The following is a 17,262-nucleotide window of genomic DNA, read 5'->3' as shown; positions in this document are numbered from 1 at the left end:
TAAAGTCTAATCTTGCAACATAATTTCTAGGAAATTCATATAGTTACATCTACACCTAGCAATTCTAAGAAATCGCAATAATCACAAATAGTGATGTAACAAAAGCGTTTTCAACAAGAAATTATATTTCAATTTAAACATCAGGCATGTCAAACACAATCTATTTAAAAAACATAACCTAAAAATAAACAAAAATATTAATAATCAATTCTATACATAGATAACATTAATAACAAACCTTTCATCGTGTGGCTGTATACAACAGGTTCACGCGTAGTAGAAAAAAAAAGCATTAAAAACGAAAAACGTCAAAAACAACGCGCGTCCCAAGTGGCAGCGCGGGAATACTAAAAAAAAAAAAATACACGCCACACATTTCAGTCCGCATCAGCGCCGCGCGTCGGTATAACGTGCGGTTGACACTCGAATTAATATATGTGTTATAAATTAAATTTAAATATATATATAGAAAGTTTTTGTGCAGTGATATATATTAAAAAGGGGGAAGGAAAAGGATTTCGTCTAGCGCTGGTTAGTAAAGTTCATTAAAACTATTATTTTTTAAATGTTCTAAATAAATGCTTGTGAAACTAAAAAATATTTTCGTATACAACATTGAATAGTGCTGTTGATAATTTGAATGTAAAATATTTTAATATATTTTATTTTACTCGTTACGATTTAATTTTTATGAATATACTAATTAATATTATTCACATATATGTATGAATAATAATACAATTTGACGAAATATTCAGCAAATAGCAGGCAGAGGGAACCCGGTGTAAAGTCATTTAGTCTTGTTTATTATACATATATGACATTTTGACAATTCATTTTATATTTCTATAATTAAGTATAACTATTGAGAATTTTCTAACAATATTCGTATAATTATATGTATAAAAATAGAAACAAAAACCATAAAATAGTTTAATTGTATGATAAAAAAATATTCGCATTCAGCGATAACTGAAAGAAACCAACTTGTAAAATATATCAACCACATGCACTAAAATAATTAAAAAAATATATATTCTTTTACAATATAAAAATACTAGTGAGGCCGTAGCGGCGCAGAGGTACAAATGTGTTAAAGTAACGCGACGGTTGTAGGTTCGACTCCCATTTGAAGGAATGAAATATCTAATATCTTCAATTCCTCGCTATTATGACGAGGCAAAGGGCAGCATCGAGTGCCACTCAAAACGTAATTAAAAATGTAATTTTAAAAACTTCAATTTCCTGGTCTGATAAGACAAATGTCTTTAGAATTCGTAATAAAAAAACAGTTGAGTGATATATCAATAAATTCTCTCCGTCAAGTACAATTCACAAAACTTATAAATATAAGGAACTAGTGGCCCGCTCGCGGTTTCACCCGCGTGAACTATGTTATTATTAATTTCTGTCTCCATAACTACGTCCTAGTGACGTCTATGCGAAATTTGAGACTTCTAGCATTTGTAGTAACGAAGTTTCATACAAACTTTCAACCTCAAAAACAACCCCTTAGAAGTCGAATATTGCAAATTCCCGTCTTAGCGAGCACCTACGTCCTATAAGTAACTCCTAGGCAAAATTTGAGATTCCTAGCACTTGTAGTTTCTGAGGTTTCGTGATGAGTGAGTGACCTTTCGATTTTATATATATAGATAAATGCGATATAGTCGAAGATGTAAAGTTTTTTATTTTTTGCGCTCTGACTTTTATTCTAGACAAAGTGCGTCGTTTAGTTCCGCCTGCTGTCTTAATTCTGCTATAGGTACGCAAAAAATATTGCATATAAGAAAAATTGTGATATAAAAAAAAACCCATACGAAATAATTATTTGCCGTACAATCGCAAAATTACAAAGAAAAGATAATAATTAACATTTACGTATGCAACAGATGAATATTTAAAAAACATGTTCAAGTAATTCGTGTAGGTTTTATTTAAATTAAAATATTTATTAAAACTTTCAATTCAATATCGTCATTTGTCGTATTTAAAAATTAAATTTCTGATTATTTATACACTAGAGTACAAAAAAAAGGCGACAAGGTGACACCTAACTAACCCTGGTTAGTTTTAATGCAAATATTTCATTATTTTTCTAATATTGTCTAACTTAACGCGAAGGTTGTGAGTTCGATACTCCATTGGGGGAATAAATTATTTTCTTTGCGGTAGGTACTCGTCACGTAATGTATCGAATTCTGGCGGAAAATTAGGGAAGGTAGGTCTTGCCAGAAAAAAAAGTTGATTATAACAATATTATTAAAAAAATTCTTTTCTACGATCCACATTTTTATTGTATAATTCACAGGTAAAACAAAAATTATATATTTAAGAAGATTGAACTTACCATAATGTAATTTATTAAAATAAATAATTACAATAGAGTAACACAATGTTAAGAGACTCTGTCTCCCACTTTCACTGCGACGGAACTTAACGCCGCGCTGACAAATAATCAAATATACTAAAATCTTTAATAAACAACAAATATTTGTTATCTAGAGGTATTAAACTAGTTATCCTTGACACTGTCCTTAAGAGCTATGATGCAATACTAAACACGCTTAAGCATTACCATAATTCTAATTTACAACCTACATAAATAGAACCTATCGCGGCGCAGTTGGGTAATATCCGACACGAGCTGGTTGTAGGTTTGATTCTCTTTCGTATATTCATCTCCGATATGGAAGGATAAAATGCGGTGCTGAGTTCCGCCACTCAATACGTAATGATTCCAGGATTTGGCGGTAAATGAAGAAAGAAGTGTCTTAACACTAGGTTCCCTCTGCGTATCCTGCTGTGCGTGATTTTCCGTGTTGCCGTGTTTGCCTTGACAAAGCGCGGCGTTGAGTTAAATTTATATTTTCCTCAAAATATAAATTTAACCTAACAATTGAGGCAAGGAAGCCTCCCACTGGAATAGGCAATACCCATGCCATAGTGACTACGAGAACTCGTCTTTAACCCATCCACCCATTGTTTATATTGCCGCAACAAAGTAATATTACTACGCAGATAATATGCAAATTATAATAACTAATAGACTTATTAAGTACTAGCGACCCGATTGCGGCTTCGCCCGCTTGAAAAAATGATTATTAATTTACTAATCTGCATTAGTTTAATTTTTTAATAGTAATATCATTTTATATCTATATTGAAAAGTAAAGATTCAGCCAATTCAATAAAATAATTATTTATATTAATTTTATTGAACAACATTATTTAAAATAGTATAACTTTTTTATTTACAAGTCGGTTGAAATAAAACAAACACTAAACGTCAAGGGAAGTTTGCTAAAATTTAATAGTGACAAAAACTGCAATTAAATCTTCAAAAAAATTAAAAATCATTGTTTTTGATTTTATTACGTTAATAAATATTAATTATACATACATATATTTTTTTTATAGAGATATATTCTTATACCTTACCTTATATAAATTCTTCCTTAAGGAATGCCCAAGAGACAAAATAATAATAACTTGTTATTCACAATTGAAGAACAAGACTAGAATAATAATAGTAGTTTCCTATACAAGTAAACTATGACGTCTTAGAATTACATAATAATATATTCTAAGGAAAAAATAATATTTAAAAAAAAATATATAAAAATGATAAAGGCGTGAATAAAAATATAAGCAATTAATTAACGTTGAATTGCGCCTCCTCTCACTTCCGCCATTCAACAAGCACACACTGGCTCAAAAATTCGTCGAAATGTGGCGATCGAAAGTTTCTTAATGGGAACGGAGTGTTTTAACACTAGGTCCCTCTGTCTATCTTGGTGTATGCGGGATATAACGTGAAGCTTTAAAAAATAGATATAAGTATAACCGTTCCTACAAGGAAGATCAAATTTAGATCTCGATCTCGCCATGGCGGCGTCAGGTCACAATCGGCTACTAAGAAAATGATTTGCAATCTTCACGAGCGAAGCAAGAAAACATAATTAACGTAAAAACACTAGTCACTGTAGCTATCAAAAGGAACCTTGATTCGACAATTAACATACTAATTGCTAAATATTAACAAACTGTAAAAAAAATCACGCTTCACGCTGTATCACGGGATACCCAGCAAGGTTGACAGAGGGAACCTAGTATTAACACACTCCGTTCCCCACATTTCACCAAATTTTGGAGGTGTTGCTTGTTGAGTGGCGCAACTGAACGCCGTGCTTTGCCTCTACACCAGAGCAAAGAAATGGAAATATAAATTTAAATAAATATTTCATTTCCTCGAATGGGGATCGAACCCAAAACCAGTCACTTTTACAGTCACACTTTGAGCCCTTGCGCCAGGACTGGTCTCTACAAGAAACTGTCACTGAGGGTCACTCTGAGATAATACAATCAAGCTGGTACAAATATTTTGGGGGTAAACATTGTGACAGACGAACTGACAGATTAGGGGCTTGATTCTATGATAACAGATGACATGTAGTGTACTTTGCTGTATGGAATTTGTCCTTATCGATTAACTTTATACATTTTTTTAATATTTTTTTGTTTATACAATGATAAAGGAAACACGTGCTTATTTGTTTGTTTCTTTTTTTGGGTGAATCATGATCTATTTCATCATCGTTTAGATTTATATGATTTATATTTATAGCATATCAGTGTAAGTAGAGGGAACCTGGGAACCTAGTTTTAAGACACTCTGTACCCATTAAGACACTTCTGTTGTCCACTTTCCGTCGAATTCTGGAGACTAATGGCGGACTTTAACTCCGCGCCTTGCCTTCTTATTACCAGAGCGAGGAAATGATAATTTTAAATATTTAATTTCTTCGAGTGGGAATCGACTTCACAATCTATCACGTTAAAGTCGCACACTTGTGCTTCTGCGAGATGACTGGTCTCTTGGTTATTATTTTACTATTTATGAATTTTGCATAATTGTATTCTACCTACATACATTTTAAAAGGAAAATATTTTTTTTTTTTCCCTGAAAATAAAGTAACTAAATGTAAATACATTGATCAAACTTTTTACCGTACAGCAAAGTAGGCAAAGGAAAGCTAGTGTTCTAATCCTCCGCCTGCAGATGGCAAGGCTGCATGCATTTTGTGTACCAGAACGGAGAAATAAAAAAAAATGAATATTTTACACTTACAGTACGGTTACGATATCCTCAAAATTATCAAAAATAAAATTATCCAATAAACTATTATATAATTAATAATAATAAACAAAGAAATTCCTAATACAACAAAAACATTTCTTATAAAGATCCCAAACGTCAAGGAAGCCCTTTATAAACGCGTGAGTCATCCAAATAACGGACAGGAGTGGAAAATTGTCATACAATTGTGTATTTTAAATGCAAGTAAATGTATGGAAATATGTATGTATGCATGTATTTGTATTGGACGTCCAACGATCCTTTTGTGTGCATTTACTGGTCAGGAAGCCGTAACAGCGACAGCGATAGGGTTGTTGACATAGTATATCAAAATATTTAAGTTCAATAAGGAAAATTGATGTTATCTTAATAATTCTCATATATAAAAGTGGAAAAAACTGAGATTATATCTATATATGTAGGCAGAGTGAACTTCGCATCCTAGTGTAAGGACACTCCGTTCCCATTAAGACACTTTTGTTCCACTCATTTTTCGCCGAATATACGAGTTGAATGGTGTATTTCAATATCGCTAAAGAAATTATACCATTTTTAGGAACGTTGTTCGACTAAATTGCTATAAATAACTGTTTTATTGAATTGGTTAAAATTTTTCAATATTGATATAGTTTTTAAAAAGATTTTTATTATTATTAAAAAACGAAATGCATTACTTTCGGTACTGCATTAGTAAATTAATAATTATGGAGTAGAAGCGGGCGAAGCCTCTCGCGGCTCGTTATAACACATACTGGATAAGATTGACTAATAAACTAAAAAATATAATAAAATATTTTTTACAACAAAACTATGCCATATAAAATAAATGTCATACATACAATCAAGTGGTTTTACAATACCAATTGAATAAATAGAGTGCGGTGAGTTCGAAGACGTCATCCAATAGTACTATTCAATGTTTTAAATTATCTTGATACGTTTCTCATACGAGTCAATTGTTCTATATAAAAATACTAGCGGCCCGCTCGCGGTTTCACCCGCGTGAACTGTGTTATTATTAATTTCTGTCTCCATGGCTACGTCCTAGTGACGTTTTGCAAAATTTGAGACTCCTTGCATTTGTAGTAACGAAGTTTCATACAAACTTTCAACCCCCAAAACAACACCTTAGAAGTCGAATATTGCAAATTCCCGTCTTAGCGTGCACCTACGTCCTATAAGTAATTCCTATGCAAAATTTGAGATTTCTAGCACATGTAGTTTCTGAGATTTCGTGATGAGTGAGTGACCTTTCGATTTTATATATATAAGATACATACATATATTTACAAAGTAAAAAACTGATATCGTCATGGTACAATTTTGGGATTGTAAACGCGACGGTTCTGGGTTTATTTCCTACTCGGGGGAACGATTATGAATAGAAGCTAGTACTTAAATTATTTAAACTTGACGTATGTTATTATGAAGGTAATAAATTTTTTAAAGTATTAAATATTAATTTTATTTAAATTTTAATTGCATTTAAGTTTTAGAAATAAATTCGTAAGTAATAGATATTTCATATTAACAAGGATATGGCCTGGCCTAAGGCTATTTCCATATTAAGAACAGTAAGAATTTTAACTTCCGGTATATTTATTAGAATCAATTATATTTGTATACCGCACCTTGCCTTTCGTAATTTGTCAATCGCAGTTGGTTTAACAACTACGTTTAAATAAGTGAGAATAAAAAAAAATATTAATTCCTTATAATTTCATATTACGAAACTTTCCATGTTTCTCTGTAATGACAGTCGGATAAAATAAGTATAAAAACCCAATTAGATAACAGTACTTATTCATTATAAACATAAAATATAATAAAAAACTGTCAAATTGTGCATTGACATTGAACCTCAGGCCAGGCAACCTTTGATATAATAAACATCGATAATATTTTAGTGCATATTTCTTTTTACATAATAAAATGAGAAGAAAGTACTTAGCATTCCATGGACTCACAGCGCGACTGCCCATCGTGGCGCAAGGTGAGGAGGTCAGAGCAGTGTCTGGGACCTATGACCCAAGTATGGATGTAGAAATAAGGGGACAAGGTGGGCCATCCCCTTCCCAAAATAGACTAGTACTCACCCCAAAAAAATTACGAAAATTTGCCCAACAAAAACTCAAAAACAACATTTCCACGAACATGTCTGTTCAAAGCTAAGATCCAGATCCCCCAGAAAATATCTCTAGGTATTACCGTGGACTTGGGGCTCCGACTGACTGTCGGAGCTCTTTTCTCCTCCTTACCACGAGTTAGACCAAATTAATGAGTAAAAAGTAATATTTTGATTTGTCTTCCATTTCAGGTAAATCGGGTTCATTCACAAACTCCCTAAAACACAAAAACTTAAAATTGGCTAACTTCGTGGTAAGTTATCCCGGTATCTATAAGTGAACAATGATGTGTGAGTAATATAATGAACCTTACTTTTCGTGTCTATAAGTTGAATAAAGTTTCAAATATTTAGTCGTCTTTATCTTCAAGAAATGATAAAGAACGCTAAAGAAAGTTAAGGAGAAGGTAAAAAGAACTTGGAAATAGGCCATTCTGGCTGTTTATAATGCCCAAATCCAGTTCAACTATCACAACACAATAGTGCTCCAACTCCACAGTAATTGATTATATTTTTTTTCCTCGCTCAGGTAGGGAAAGACCCTGAGTTCCGTCTCTCTACGCGCAATATCTCAAAAGTTGGATGAAAAGGGGGGATCTTAATACTAATTTCCTGCTTGCTAAACGGGAACAAACGTGAAGCTCCTATTTTTACTAAATAAACAAGAAAACTATAGAACTGCATAATAAAATAGTATTTAATTTAGAATAGGCGCTTCTTATATTATATAACTAAATCAGCTAAGATCAGTTCAAATTTCAAAGAGGCATTTCAAGGTGATTACAATGTTCACAAAGACAATTGCTTTGTTAACTTGACGCCGTCACGGCGACGTTGTCTCAATGCGTGTACGTCAAGAATAATGTAAAGGATATTATGTACTGGCTCCGACGGTACTTGGTTCAAATCCGGTTTGTTGTGAAGTTATGTTTATCTTTGTGTAGTTCCTTACGAAAGAAAAAAAAACACTGGTGCGTAATTTGATTGTTTCCTTTTAATTTAAAGATGAGGCATGTCATGGTGCAGTGTAGTACAGAAGGTTCCCGGGAACCTGAGATCTGCCTTGCTTTGTGCGGGATAGCATGAAGCAAAAAAAATAATTTAATATTCATTATATGCTTTTTTTTGTTTAACTTAATGATGACTGAATAACAGAAGAATTTACAACTCTTGATGACGATGACACTAATAACATTACAAACAATCAAAATTCCCACAATATTGTATTAAAAAAGGCTAACATTAATTTTATGATGAAAAATAATGAGGAAAATTAAACAAATAATTATAAACTTTTTCAATAATTTTGTTATATTTTAATTAAATTATAATAATGACTCTTCAAATATTATCGTTACACTTCAGTTTAGTGGACTAAGCATATTATTTAAATGACTACAATTAAAATGGTCAAAATATATTAAACTAGCGGCCTAAATTTATTTTTTAAATCGTCGTGGCGCAGCGGCACAAGGGTGTGACTACAACGCGACGGTTGTGGGTTCGATCACCACTCGAGGAAGTGAAATATTTATTTACGTTTATATTTCCATTTTTTCGCTCTGGTGTCGAGGCAAAGCGCGGCGTTGAGTTCTGCCACTCAACACGCAATGCCTCCAGAATTCGGCAGAAAGTGGGGAACGGAGTGTCTTAACACTAGGTTCACTCTGCCTGCCCTGATGTAAAGCTGATTTATTTGCTTACACTCTGCCGACGATACTCTAATACTTACTAAAACATACATAGGTACTAGGTACATTATAAAATAGTTAGTTTATTTTCTTAACAAAATATTTTTTTACTCTTGCTTAAAGATACATATTAAAAGTAAATACACCACATAAAATCTACAAAGTTAACGCTTATAGAAAAATCGTGACCAATTTAATGGACTGGTTAGCAATTTTTTTTACAGAAAAATAAAAGATATTAACCATGCACTCTTGCAACATTGCACTCCAAGATAGAGTGGGCTCAAGATATAAATCCCAACACCCACCACGCAATGTACCATTGCCACCAACACCACGGATTGTACGGTCAGATACAGCGTGAAGTTATTATAAAATAATAGTTAAATTTTCAATAAAAATATAAAGATTACTCAAAGAAGTAGATGATAAACGCAAACAGACCAACGCAGCAATAATTAATAAGATGACTTCTTGAAACATGACCAAAATAAATGTCTTTAGGATGAGTATAGCAGATGTTTTACAAGAAATACCGTTTTGCATTCATGATTAATGAAAGAAAATATTTATTTATACATCTTAAATATAATTAAGCTTTTTGGAACACAATATTAAATATTTTAATATGGAAAAAGTAGTGATTTGTATAAAGAAATCACTAGAATCCATACAAAAAAATCAATATTTTTTTTGTTGGTTGTTAATTATTATTATCATTATTGGCTACAAAAAGTTATAAGTAATAATGAAATAATAAAAAAAACAACGATAATTTGACTCAAAAATTCGCCGAAAGTGGAGAACGGAGTGTTTTAATACTGTACGGAATATCTTAACTCTAGGTTACCAGGTTCCCTCTGCCTCCTCTACTGTATGGGAGATACAGCGCGAATCTAAAAAATATATATATTTATAACGTAAGAATTAGAACACATTTTTACGGCATTAACCTAAATATCGCTTACTATATACGAATAATTCTATACGCCAACGGAAATTACAACTTTTGATAACTTTATAAACACGTGCTACGTCTACATACATGTTAGAATGGCATTGCTCGTTTAGAGGTCGCGGTTTTAGTTTCGCCAAAATTTTTATATTTGACAAATATGTTAGAAGTAAATCTTCTTTTTTGATATTATCTTATCTGTTTACTTAATTTTAATAGTTAATATTTTCGCTATTATATTTCTTACTTCTACTTGTACCGCGTACAAAACTCAAGCAATGCCTTAGTAAGTTTATAGTATTTCTCAAATAGGATTCTAACGTAAGATCTCCATAGACCTCCTGGATCTCCTGGACGGAGTGAGCCTTAGTTGAATTTTGCTAATTTATGTCCATATCGCATATTTGATTCCTTGATTCTTCCAGCGCGTGACCCAGATGTTAATTTATTAATAAATCGACAAAGGAATACAATGAATATGTTAATTTAAAGAAATAAAACTAATAAATCTTTAATTAAAATACTCACTAACATAATAAAAACTAAGAAGACAAATATGAAGTCAAGAAGAACTAGAAACACACAGCCTTTTTTATTTAAAATGGTAATCACACATTTAAAACATTTTTTTTTGTAGATCTCCAATTTAACAGAAGTTGTTTAAGAAACAAAATTTATTTCTTCAACAAGGCTTTAATTTAAAAAAAAAAAATCAGAATATACTTCCCAAAAAGGTTCCAAAAAACATTACTTAATAAACTCATTACTATTTGCCCACCCGGAAACGTTTCACACTTCCGTTATAATATGTCCTATCAAATTCGACATATCCACTATCTGATAAAAAGGCTTTGGGTTGAAGGTCGAAATAGCAATTTGTGACGTCACTATCCACTAGCAGGTTTACTTTCGCTGAAACACAACCGGGAAGTTTGAATCTTTCAAATTGCTTATTTCACGGTCAATTAGCTATTAATATAGACCAGGGCTTCTTAAACTTTTGTCATTCGCGACCCCATTTATGATTGCGAGTTTCTTAACGACCCCCCATACAAATATAAAGGGAAAAATAAATTAATATTTTTTGATGATTTATTTATTAGGTAACAATATACATATACATATGAAAATATATCGTTTTAGAATTCGTTTTGAAACACAAAAATCCGCCAACTCTAGTGATGTTATAAAATGGTGAATATAAATAAATATTTGACATTAAAATCTCTCGCGACCCCAGAATTTTGCTACGCGACCCCTTTTGGGGACGCGACCCATAGTTTAAGAAACCCTGATATAGACCGAATAGTTAGATTTGATTTCAAAGTAGTATATTTTGTTATATTATCCACATTCTTTCGTCGATAACGTCTGAATCTAAATACGGTGGTTGTGGGTTTGATGCCCACTCGTGAATATGATTATATTAGAAGTATTTTCTTTTCATTTCGGTAGAAAAAGCGCGGCGTTAAGCACCAAAACGCAATCTCCCGAAAGTTGGTCGAAAAAATGGGAACGGGAGTGCCTTAACACTAGAATCCTTCAGTCTGCTGAGAGAAAAAACGTAGCTGCACATTCATAACGCTTACTGGATTGTTGTCCCTGGCATAGATGATAGGTTTCTGTTCTGTTCGATGTTTATTCGAAAAAATGTTATTTATTTAAAACTGGAATATTTGCGTTTGCAGTGCGGTGTTGAGTTCCGCTATCATAAATTATACGTATCTTCAAATTTAAAGCGGAGAGCAGTAGTGTCTTAACACTAGGATCTATTTGCCTACCATATAAAATTATTGACGAATATATATATAAAAAAATATATAATACAAATAATCACATGTTAAACTATTTAGATATATGAAACAAATATAAAATTAAGACAATGCTGCATATTTATCATGAGTTTTACGGTCATTAAGACTGTTTAAATATAAGATAGGCCAGTTTTATTTGCCCGACTAGAGATATCCTATGACAGAGTGTGTCGCGTATAAGAGTTCTTTAGTAAACGTAGGTATAAGGTATAAAGTTTCGTAAGTAAAATGAGTTAAAAATAGTATTTAAATCGCGATACTTTTTTAACATTTTTACCTATATAAATTAGCTTGACCAGTTGCGAGTTTTCTTAAAGAAGAATTGTGAATTACCTCACCACCACCACCTCAAGAAGTTTTTTTTTTGGTTTTTGGCTATGTCTTTGCACCAGATCTTGTGTCTAAAGCAAGGAAATGAAAATAAATTCATTCCGCCAAAGTGGTAATCGAACTCGCAACAGTCGCGTTTACAGTAAGACGCTGTGCTGGTCTCACGGCATTATTATAAAATATTTTCTCGAAGATTTGGCCCAAAAACGAACTCAACGTTTTTAAGGCTGATGAAGTGAAGAACATAGTCTCTTCCTCAAAAGGCAGCAGATGTACATACGAAAGTCAAAAATATATATCCATTTACTTCTAAAGACAACCGAGTACAAACACAAGTTAAAATAAGCCATTAAGGTCAGTTCCTACATGTTTTCTCAGAATAACCTGTATATAGTGCATAATTTTCATGGATGCTGATGAGTATAGGTTGACTTTCACAGACAGCCACAATTTGTCAAAGAAAAAAAAATCATTCTGCATGTTTCCGTATAAATTTTGAGAAATCCCCTCTTATTGCTTCCCTTTACTCCCCAAAGGACTAACAACCCAAATTACCAGCCACATATTCCGTCAGTCATACAAAAGGAAAAAATATAGAATTATCCTTAGAATGAATTATTACATATACGTAATCAAGAAAAACTCATTATTATTTAATTCATATTATCATTTGTGCTATCTTGAATGCAATACCGCAAATTAAAAGGCACTTATGTCACGAGCCATACCTCGACTAACCGACAACTTCTTTGAGATATAGATAAATAAATCGAATATAGTATTACTTTTACAGATTTATATTCACTTACATATCATTTAGTGCTATACACTAGGTCATAAATTAGTTTGGCTGTAAAAATAAATAACTACTATTCCACCAATTCCATTAGATTAAAATGATGATCGACATCTTTGAATTATTTTTATTTTTTTTTAGTATTAACTTTTTCCTGTCAACTGTCAACTGTCAACAACTATGTTGACTATTAGAGCACACTATAGAAGCACCCTAGAAAAAACTAAGGCACTCCTCTAAAAAAAAGCGAAAGCCATCCTAGAATATCCGGTTTAGAGTCGACCGTAAAAATGGTCACGCTACATATGACGTACGAGGGCGTGTTCACTTGTGCAGCATTCACTTGTTGTAATAGAGACAATTTAAACGCTTGCCCACGCTTTACATTCGAGAATGGCGCCACCGACTCGAACTAGTTATTTGTTCGCGGAAGGCGTGGCAACCTTGACTTTATATGAGACTGATATATATAAGAAAATGGTGACGTTATTTATGAGGACGATGTGGTGGAATAGCACAAGTCTGGAGACTGTAACGCGACGGTTATGGGTGCGATTCCCACTCGGGAAAGAATTTATCTCTAGAATAGTGTTTCCCAACGTGGGGTCCACGCCCCACAGGGGGGCAAGTTGATAATTAAGAGGGGCAATTAAAAAATTCTATTCTTAATTAACAAAACAATTTTTAAAGGTTAAAAATTATGTATGGGGGCATAAAAATTTTAGAAATGTTAAGGTGCACGGGCTAAAAAAGGTTGGGAAACACTGCTCTAGAATGCTAAATGCTCTAGAAACACGAAAAGTGGGGAGCGGAGTGTCTTAACACTAGGCAACCTCTACCTACCCTGCTAAATGCGTGATAGTGTGAAACTATAACATGTTCAAAGATTTTACGATCACATAAACATACATACACACATATGTATGTATATTCAAAGTAATGCGTTGCTTCGGGTCATTGCCCGTTTGAAGTGAATGTCAGGTAAATATTTCAAAACTCAACTGCACTACTTCATTGTTATGGTAAGAATAGAAGTTATAAAATAAATCGCTTATTTAATATTATTAAATGAACATAAAGGTAGCAAATCTTTATATTTACGAGACATGTCTGAATATCATAAAAATATTATGATATATATTTATAATTCCTGGTATAGTTTTGCAAAATGCGGCGTTAAACGCCACACAACAAACAATGTCCTCAAAATATGGGCAAAAGTGTAGAATACAGAAACTCAATAGCTGTGCTCAAATCACATTGCAAAGAAAACGGGAGCTGCACGACGAAAGAAAAGCAACAAATTTTAAAAATTAGTTCCACGCTGTATCCTGCACACAGCAGGGTAGGCAGAGGGAACGTAGTGTTAAGGCACTCCGTTCACCACTTACTTGAGTGGCTTTTGGAGAGTGAGAAATCAACGCCGCGAAAAAGCAACAAAAAAGATATAATTCTTGACAGTGTTCTTTTATAAATACAGGAAGCAACAGACATCTTCTGAAAGTGAAAATGAAAACATTAACCTTGATATTGTGCGTTATTTCGGGTGCGCGGGCGCACGTCTTGGCGCCGGCGTTGCTTTATCAAAACCCTTAAGCTCGGAATACCTTGAAATTTTTAAAACTTGTGTTGGCATAAACTTTACATATATTTAATTTTGATTTGCAAATTTATGTTTCGCTCTCGCCTTTAATAAAATTATATATCAAAATAAGTGGGTAATTTACATTCGTAGCAAGTACATAATTTTTATTAGTTTTTTCCTTGTCACCCATTTTTTTCTGCCTTATCACAGCACTATAAAAAATATTTACAAAAAACCAGTTTGCATATAAACTAACTTGAACGCCAATGACATGCTCCAAGCGGGAGAAACGGCCCTCAAACTGTCTCTAAATATGAAGAGGGACTACAAGCAAACGCCTCTTGACAGCCTACTTAACACTAGGTTCCCATATTACCTCTGTCTAGTCTGCTATGTCTCGCATATACAGTGTCAAGGTTTGGTGCCTTTTTAACACAAACATTGTGGGCCCATCTAAATTTTACACGACATCAGGAAAATCTAATTAGTTGAAGAAACGTAGTGTTATAACACTATTTCCTCCGTTCATAATACAATAATAGACCAAACAAATTCATCCAAAACACACGTTACACCATACTACGCAATAATTCGACTATTACTCATATATATATATGACAGTACAGACAAATTATTTTGACAATGAAGTCTCATTAACACCGCAGTTTAATGGCCACAGGCGTAGGTACATAGTACACCAGTACGAGTTCATAGATTTAATCAATAGCCACGACAATTGATTATGAAACGTTCAATTAAAGATATTGGACTGTGCTACTATTATTTAATTGAAAAACAAATATTATATAACAGCAGCTTCACGCGGTATCCCTCATATAGCAGCGGGAAGCGATTTAAAGATATTCCACCCACTTTCTGCCCAATTTTTAAGACATTGTGTTTGGAGTGGTCGAATTCAATGTCTATATCTCAATATCTTTACTCCATATTTACAATTTGATACATTTATTACATTTTGGGGAAACGGAGAGTGATTATCTCTCCCTTTTTTTATCTTCTCCCTTACTTATTTATAAAACAATTATTATTTAAATAACTAATACTTACTAAACAACGACTATTAAAAAACTTTAACTCGCTTTAATGTGAACTACATTTTCCCATAAATATTAAACACAAAAACGCATACCAACAATTGAACTATCGGAAGTGCCGGTAGCTGATAAGGACAAGTGATAACGAATGCTGTAAAACTTTGAACTTTGCATTTAAAAATGTTATCATTTATTGTATTAACTAGAACTGGAATTTCTCCAGTTAATGCTTGAAGCGATGGAAGAAGCATCTTGACAGCAGGTTTCTCTGATACTATCATGGTCTATCCTGTTATATGCGGGAAACAGAAAGAAAACTAAAAAAAAGTAAATGTTAAATTTCCAATGTTGAGAAAAACTATTAAATTTTAATACTAATACTAAATTTAAAAAAAAAAACAACCGGAAATGGCCACAGATTATAAAAAAAAAATTACCACTCATATTTTGTTACGCCATTTAAAAACGTCGTAAAAATATAAACGTGTCGTTATTCAAAAGTATTTTCACGCTCATTACTTATGCTTCTAAGTAATTAATTAGACATTGTTTCAATGTCAGACATCAGTTTAGATTTTGCATACGGTAGTATTTAAAATAGTACCTATTAAGTTATATTGAGGCCAGTCGTGGGTTTACATATCAAGTTAATTGATTTTCAAGGAAAGTTTTAGTAATAATTTACTTTCCTTATAAAAGAGACAAGAATCTCTATACTCAATACTAACAATATTTCATCAAAATATTTTTTTCCTTTTAAAATGTTTATAGGCAGGTAAAATATATGCAAAAATTATAAATTTTACAATATACCTATATACATTTTCTTTTCTTTCCTCGCTTTAGTAACGAGACAAAGTGCGTCGTTAAGTTCCACCCTTCAAAACGTTGTCTCCAGAATTTGGAGAAAAAGAAGAACGCAGCAAATATCTTAATGGGAACGGAGTGGAAATAAATTGTTAAGAATAAATAACTAGCACTATTATGTAAAAAGATATTCCATCAGTACAGACAAAGATTTAAACAAAAATAACCTTATAACAAACAAATATTACAATATAACAAAAGAAAATCCACTTGTTTAACTCATTCAAGCAAATATTTGAGCAGATGTTTCTCAAGAATTCACTTATTACGCAAGACACCACGCCCTCCCATTTTACAGTTCAGTCTACTTTATATTTTATCTACTTCGCCCGAGTGGTCAACAAGATATATCTAGATATATTATACAAGATATATCTATGTATATTATATAAGATATATCTAGATATATTCATACGTAGATCTAGGTATATAGATATTTTCTGGAAGAGGCCTGGATTGCAGCTTGCAACACAAACGTTCGTGTGAAAGTCTTTTTTTATTTACCAGAGCAAATTTTTGTTAGTAAATTTTTTGGGGTAGGCACAGAATATACTGGGGTGGACACAGCCTACATGACACCCTCTATTTCTATCCAACGCCCGTGCAAGTCAAATAGAAGTAAATTGTTAGTTGTGCATGACACGATATAAGAGCCTGAGGTAACTGTGACCGCAGGTACAGGGACTGACTTCCTCGATAAATGGACTATCCAGCACCAGTAATTTCTGAGTGTCCACGCCTTCCACGTAACAGTTCAATCTACACTATAACCGACTAGTGATAGACTATGACTAAATCTATTTTGATTCAAATGCGTAGATTGTGACGCAAGCCGGTCACGCCCCCAGCCCGACTGACCCCACATTAAACATTACACGAACTCCTTGCCTTGGACTTCGATAC

The 17,262-nt window shown here is 32.8% G+C and overlaps 2 protein-coding genes across 4 annotated transcripts in view; one reads left to right on the top strand and one right to left on the bottom strand.

Moving 5' to 3' along the window:
* Positions 1 to 17,262, bottom strand: part of PIG-S (phosphatidylinositol glycan anchor biosynthesis class S) — a 42,035-nt gene that overhangs the window by 19,600 nt on the left and 5,173 nt on the right. Inside the window, exon 1 of one of the 2 annotated variants that reach the window (XM_085202806.1) lies at positions 239 to 341. The exons of the other annotated variant lie outside the window; for it this stretch is intronic. Coding sequence (XP_085058932.1) covers positions 239 to 293 — 55 coding nt within the window. The 5' untranslated portion in view covers positions 294 to 341. Of the gene's footprint in view, positions 1 to 238; positions 342 to 17,262 lie in introns of those variants that run through there. 2 annotated transcript variants of the gene reach the window in all.
* Indy (tricarboxylate transporter protein I'm not dead yet) overlaps positions 374 to 17,262 on the top strand; it is a 36,855-nt gene continuing 19,966 nt past the window's right edge. Inside the window, exon 1 of one of the 2 annotated variants that reach the window (XM_085202783.1) lies at positions 374 to 531. The gene's annotated coding sequence lies outside the window, so the exon portion shown is untranslated. Of the gene's footprint in view, positions 532 to 7,483; positions 7,521 to 17,262 lie in introns of those variants that run through there. The other variant, XM_085202796.1, reaches the window with a different exon arrangement.

The sequence above is a fragment of the Heliconius melpomene genome, chromosome 2 (assembly GCF_056956725.1).
Source record: "Heliconius melpomene rosina isolate 202511_hmr_F chromosome 2, ASM5695672v1, whole genome shotgun sequence".
Lineage (NCBI taxonomy): Eukaryota > Metazoa > Arthropoda > Insecta > Lepidoptera > Nymphalidae > Heliconius > Heliconius melpomene.
The sequence above is the reverse complement of the archived record's forward strand: the minus strand, read 5'-3'. Positions and strand labels throughout refer to the sequence as shown.